Source organism: Centropristis striata, chromosome 5, assembly GCF_030273125.1.
Source record: "Centropristis striata isolate RG_2023a ecotype Rhode Island chromosome 5, C.striata_1.0, whole genome shotgun sequence".
Classification (NCBI taxonomy): domain Eukaryota; kingdom Metazoa; phylum Chordata; class Actinopteri; order Perciformes; family Serranidae; genus Centropristis; species Centropristis striata.
This window is the reverse complement of record NC_081521.1, coordinates 27,839,643-27,846,479: the sequence shown is the minus strand read 5'-3', so window position 1 is coordinate 27,846,479 and position 6,837 is coordinate 27,839,643. Positions and strand designations below refer to the sequence as shown.

The 6,837-nt window shown below is 40.2% G+C and overlaps 2 protein-coding genes across 2 annotated transcripts in view; one reads left to right on the top strand and one right to left on the bottom strand.

Annotated features, from left to right (window-relative positions):
- The first annotated feature begins 647 nt into the window (after positions 1–647).
- b3gnt7l (UDP-GlcNAc:betaGal beta-1,3-N-acetylglucosaminyltransferase 7, like) lies at positions 648–2,949 on the top strand. The gene has a single exon (XM_059333189.1). It carries the CDS (start codon positions 932–934, stop codon positions 2,165–2,167), a length of 1,236 nt encoding a protein of 411 aa, XP_059189172.1. The 5' UTR covers positions 648–931; the 3' UTR covers positions 2,168–2,949.
- Positions 2,950–3,049: 100 nt separating this feature from the next.
- cep104 (centrosomal protein 104) overlaps positions 3,050–6,837 on the bottom strand; it is a 38,086-nt gene continuing 34,298 nt past the window's right edge. Inside the window, exon 22 of the mRNA XM_059333187.1 lies at positions 3,050–5,664. Coding sequence (XP_059189170.1) covers positions 5,534–5,664 — 131 coding nt within the window. The 3' untranslated portion in view covers positions 3,050–5,533. The remainder of the gene's footprint in view (positions 5,665–6,837) is intronic.

The window sequence follows — 6,837 nt, the reverse complement described above, 5'->3', positions numbered from 1 at the left end:
AATGTAATGGAGTTAAAAGTACAATTGCCTCAAAGTTGTCGTGTAGTAGAAGTATAGAGTTACATAAAATGGAAATACTCAAGTAAAGTACTCAAGCACAGTTCTTGAGCCAATGTACATTCCACTGCTTGTTTGGTTCTGTATTTGCACTGGAAAGTAAATTAAATATATTTTCTTTAAACACAAGAATGATAATGGAATCATATAGACTATAATGGTTGATGGTCTGAAAACATTGCTGAATGTACAATTGTTTTCTAAATTTGCATTTATATCAAGGCTATATATTATGCATTGTATTGTGTAGCCTGTTTTTTTCTTTCATTTTATTGTCTATAATAGCCTAACTTACTTTGCACTCCCCAATTACGTTTTTAAGGTAATTAAATGAATTAAATAAATTAACATGGTTATTTTTCCCCATTATCTATAATTCCTGTTTTCTCTTTTGAATTTCGGATAACTATGATTCCCAATAATGTGGCGTAAACGCAATAGATGGAGCCATATAAATATTCTAGTTTGATGGTGGACACCTGGTGTGTTTGAGAAATGGGAAACCTGCTGGTCCCAGATCAGTGCGGATCATCAAGGGGAGGAGATATTTGGGAGGGGGAGAGAGGTATCCCGCCGCAGGTCTCCAGTCATTCTGAGCCAGGGCGCAGAGAAGGAGAACAAGAAGAACCCAGAGGATATGCAGCGTATCCAACATCATTTTTACGCACCGAGAGGCGATGTGTTACTTCACTAAGCTCAGTCATGAGCACAAGGGGCCCCGGGGCCACTTTAGTGGTGCGTCCGAGGACGCAACCCCCGGTGTCCAAATGAGCAGGAACGGCGGTGATGGACTCCACTCGGACGCACAGTTGTGAAACACTATGAAGGCAAAAGGTCCAGCATCTGAGGGTCTGTGGGCGCCACAGTGAGAGCCATGGATCACTTTTTCCGGAGAAAGCGGGTGGGTCTGCTGAAACCCCTGCTGAGTCTCTCTCTAGTCTTTGCGTCTTTTCTCATGATCCACAAACTCAAACTGGCAGAGAAGGATGGAGTGGGACTGAAACATGTGAGGGATACCAGCTGGTGCGGCTCTGACTGTTTTTCTTTCAAGAAGAGAGTCGTGAAAAATAATTTGGGGAGCTCGGACGCTCCAGGTATTAGCAACGAATCGGACGCGCAGCGGGTGACTAACGGGACTCCGGCTTCCTGGGACGCGCAGGTTCTTAACTGCAGCGAGGACTCGTCGGTGAGGACGAAGGACTGGTTTCGGCGCTTGGACCCGAGGTTTCACCAGTTTGTTCTGCACAGACACTGCAGGTACTTCCCCATGCTCATCAACCACCCGGAGAAGTGCGCGGATGGAGAGGTGCACCTCCTCATGGTGGTCAAGTCCGTTATCGAACAGCACGACCGGCGGGAGGCGGTGCGTAAAACCTGGGGCAAGGAGCACACTTTAGATGGGAAGAAAATCAAAACTTTATTTCTTTTGGGAAGTCCCACGACTGGCAAAGACACAAAGAACCTCCAGAAACTGATCGAGTACGAAGACAAGATATACGGGGACATCCTCCAGTGGGACTTCATGGACACCTTCTTTAACCTGACCCTGAAGGAGGTCAACTTCCTCAAGTGGTTCGACATCTACTGCTCCGGGGTCCAGTTCATATTCAAAGGAGATGATGACGTGTTTGTGAACACGCACAACCTGCTACAGCTTATCGGCTTCAAAGTGGAGGACCACAAAGAGGCCGAACTGTTCGTTGGGGACACCATCTCCAAGGCGATCCCGATCCGAAACCGGCAGAGCAAATATTACATCCCCAAAGAGCTGTACGATAAGCCATATCCCCCTTATGTCGGAGGTGGGGGGTTTCTGATGTCCTCCCAGCTGGCCAGGAGGCTCTTCGTGGTCTCGGAGGACCTGGAGTTGTACCCCATTGACGATGTGTTTTTGGGCATGTGCCTGCAGAAGCTTCATTTGTCCCCAGAGTTGCACCCGGGCTTCAGGACCTTCGGCATCACCAGGCGCAGGGTGAGCCCCATGAACAGCGAGCCATGTTTTTACAAAAACCTCATCGTGGTGCACAAGTTGAGCGCGCAGGAGCTGCTCAGGATGTGGAACGTGGTGCACAACAAGGACCTGGTCTGCGCTCAAAGGGTCTCAATATGACTGTCAATGTATATAAATTAAATTAATTCACCAAAGCTGAACTGAATACACAGAAGGCTCCATACATGATATTTACTGAATCTACTGAGGCATGTATTATACGATAAAATAATATGTTTTGATGATGGATTTGATACTGTATGTACAGCACATCCAGATTTTGCATTTTCTGTATGTAAAGGTCAATAGGTTACAAACTCTTCTGAACAGGTTGAGTTACCTCCCCACTAATCCCGCTACTTTTTATTTTCCATTTTGTGAAACCACTACCACACAACTCCACAGTGTGCACACCTCAATGGAAGCTTTCTAGGATTCTTGGTGCCATTTCTACTCTATCGTTTTAATGGGAGATCTAATGTTGATGTAGAGACATGGTTGTAATGGTTTTAGTGCGTGTTTGTGCAGGCATAAATAAGACTGGACTTGTTACATCCAGGTGATATTAATTTTCTGATTTCAGGATTTCAGTGTGACTGTACAAAGTGAACTGTATGGACTCACAGCGCACGTCATGGAACACACTGCTGCATTCATAGTCCAGTGATTATTTTGTAATGTGCTGAAATTGTTTTTAAAAAAATCAAATTATTTGTTTTAAGTTAATATATTGTTTAATTCCACCTTTTTATTTTATTTTTCAAGTGTCAGTTCATTTGTGTATGATTTTGCAAAGACAGGCCAAAAACCAAAGAAACTGAGGGGCTGTAATACTGTAGATTTATGTATGATAATGTAAATAAAACTGGAGCTCTCTGTTAACTTTGTAAATACAGAATAAATGTGACTGCATTTGATTCATAATGACACGTGAACAGCTGGAGAACAGTACATTTCTGGAAAAGATTTGGAATTAGTTTGTGAAATTAACTATAAGGTTATTTAGCAGAGATGTACAGCATGTGTGTTTGTATATTATAGTATGTTAGTGCACCTGGTTGCCAAATAAATAGGGCTGATAATACAGGTAACAACAACAGCAAGGTATTTAAATAGTATCAGGGTGGAACTTTATTTAAACAAATACAGATACTTTTGCAGCAAAAAATAGTCATTTGATGCCAAAATTATTATACAGAAAATACTGACTACTATGGACATAAAACCCGAGAGATATCCACTGTTGAAATAGTCCTCAATGCAGAAGCTTATTAAAGCTACTGTGATGGGTGGGTGGGGGGTCAAAACCAAATATACTCTCTAATGCATCAACTATACTGACATTGTGTCTCCACAAATATAACAGGTGGTGTTATCACACACTTTAAAAAGAATTTACCATACCAATATTAAAATAAGCAGAATATTATACCAGAACACCTCCACCTCCTCTGTGGGTGAACTACAGAAACGTTACAATCAACCTCGTCATAACACTGCAGGACAATAGAAGTAGTAGAATTAGAGCACTAAGTATAAATCTTGGAAATTCTTCTTAAAAATCTGTTTAATGCCTGTCAAGTGCTTCAAACTGTCTGTTGGGGTCATACTCAGGCATATTCAGAAGAAATATAGTCTAAGAAATATAGCTGCTTCACAAATTCTACTGTATATAATACATTCATCTCCACTGTGTGTGTTGTTATTATGTTTTAATAATTCGGTTAAGTTAAAAGGTCCAGAAAGAGCATATAAAACTGTGCTATCGACTCAAGATTGTCAGTAGGCATTAAAAGCAAGAAAAATAAATCCATCATGAGTCCATACTTTACTGAAAGTTCAGAATCATCCCTTTGGCAAAGTGCTATTTCATTCCTACCATATCATCCATTTATGACAAGAAATGAAAAGAAAAATGTAAACAGATGACGAAGCTGTAAAGCTGCTTTCAGGTTGGCTTTAGAAAGCTGGAGTGTTGTCAAGCATACAGAGTCATTTTCTTGTAACTAAACTTAATCTCTCTCTAATTACTGCTTCAACAAGGAGAGGATTGTTTCTAAATATCAGCTGTTGGAAGATTTAGTGACTGATTTTATACATGGTTGCCCATAAAGTTGGAATAAATAATTTTTTTTTTTACATCTTTCCATGAAATTATTGTGCCAGTGTGATTTATTATTGACAGATTAAGTGTATATGTTCTCAAACTTTATTAATCAATCTCTTCCAAACACACAGATACAGAGGATTATGTCTGAAAGCAAAATTATTCCAACTTTATGGGCGACCGTGTATTTAATGGAACTACACTGGTTATCCACTGAAAGTAGTCAGTCAGTTTAGTTGTAATTTAGCATGGTTTTAACTAGAGCTTGTGGTCTATATTTACTTTTCAATACAAAGCTGAAAATATATATATTTTAAATGGAAACATTTCCCATTTTTATACAATTATTAAAGAAAAATGTTGACATTTATAGCAGCATTGGATAGCTTGTGTATAATGGTTAGATTACTAGCTTTTAACCTTGATGATACCATAGTGATGCATTGCAACCTGAGGGTATTGTGTGTATCTACCAGACAGGCAGGGTCTAACAAGAAGATGCCATTAGGGACTAAAAGCCAGGAACTCTGACTATTCTTTTTAAAAATATGTCTCTTGTGAGTCACCAAAGGTTAATGGAAGCACTATACCAAATTCTCCAATATGGTGGCTCCAATTGGCAGTGAGCAATTAGAAAAATGAGAGCCTCAAAACTGAGGCAGCTTGCAAGGAGATATCAGCAAACTGACCCAGCAGGTGTGTGATGCCAGAAGCTCGACATATACATGTGCATCTCAATACATTAAAATATGATGGAAAAGTCAATTTCCAGTAGTTCAAGTGAAATACCCCCAACCAAGTATTCAGTGCATATAGATGGACATACTATTCAGAGGCAAACATTTCCATTGTAACATACTTCTTTTGTGATATACAATTTTTTTTGAGACACTGAATTTCAGGTCTTCATTAAATGTAAGCCATAATCATTATAGTTAGAAGTAATTAAATCAATTAAGACATGAAATGTTTCATTCTGTGTGTAATGGATCTATATACTGTGTTATTTCCACTTTTTGAATTGAATTACTGATAAATAAACTTTTCTATGATATTCTAATTTATTGAGATGCACCTGGAGACAGAAGAGGCAAGAGTTCTAACATAGGAGAGTCCGGCTGTCTCTGCTCTGTGTAGAGTTTCTGACAGGGAGGGATACTAACTAGAGGTAATAGAACACCAGCTGTAATGTTTGTATATCGGCTGATAGGACACGGGTTTCCCCCTTTTTGGTAATCTTTAAGAGAAGTGAAACCTATCAGTCTTTTTTTTCTAAAAGTGCTGTAATGCAGAAACGTGGGACCTGGACGAGGGGGGTGGAGTAACTACAGTGATGTTTGTTGCTGTTTGGTTCCTCCCCTGGGTGCTTCGAACCAGTTTTAGTGCTTCCCTGGTGTGTGTCCTCTGGCCAGCGGTGCCAGGGCTGGGATCCGGCTGCCTCTGCCCATCGGCCTGGCTCTGGCCCCAACTGACAAAGCCTGCTTCATCTTGGCTCCACCAACAGCCTTGCCTGGATACATAAAAATACACACATGACATCCTTACAGTAAACGTTCGTAGGAACTTTAACATAGAGGACCCCACCTGTCCCTGTGTTCTATTTACCATGAAACAAAACAGCCTGCATTACCTATGGTGAGGGTATCAACAGTAACGTTTCATGACATCAGCAGCCCACATACTGGGGCAGATCATCTCCTTAGATTACGAACCTTCACTGAGTCTTAGTTACTTTCAATAAACTGCAATCAAAATTAAGAGAGAATAGAGAATAACTAACAAGTAGGCCACCTAGCCTGACATGAAGACCACAATCACTAAGATTATACAACATTAATATGCTTTTGTGGAATAAAACATTAATCAGAAGGAAACACACATTTTATGAGGCTCCTGTTTGTTTGGGTCATCATCAATTAACAAGATTAACAAAATGTGTCAGAATCTGAGTGGCTTACCACCTTAAACAAACTACTTCCTGAAGGGTAAAATAAACACATCACTGGTGGGCCATTATCCCTTTAGAGTGTTTACTTGTATGCTGTAGCAAGACAAGTAGGCACTTACTTAATGGTGGGATTGGCTTGTTTGAAAAGTTTTCAGGATCAATATGGTCATTATGACGCCTTGTGGCACCACTGATGAGAAAGATCAGCATGTTCCAGGAACTGCCCTCCTGCTCTTCTGACCTTGTCTGACACAGACCCATTGTTAGCAAACTTACTTAAAGTGGTGGCTTAATGTTAGTCGTGGTAACAGCTGGTGTGTTTTCACACACACTGCAGCTCGAAGAGGTTAAAATGACATCTATATCGACCACCTGGGGCAGCAAGCACGTCTTGAGCTGATTCTCTTTCAGAAATGCAACAGAAGAAGAGTGAGTGGTTAACAATAGGTCTTTTTAATGTAAGATATTTTGGCATTCGGACGAGTCCAGGTGTAAATAATTAAATGAATAATGGCTAAATTCCATTTAGCTGCTTTGATTTCAAGTTCCTGGTATTGTGTATGCTGCCTCACTGTCTCTCTCACTAGAACACAAATTTGACATTCCTGTACTTTACTTTCGTATTACTTTAGACTTCTACTCCACTACATGTACATAGAGGAAAATACTGTACACCTCATCTATTTGACAATTATCGTTACTGGTCACTTTTTTTATTTATTTTTTTTACAGAAA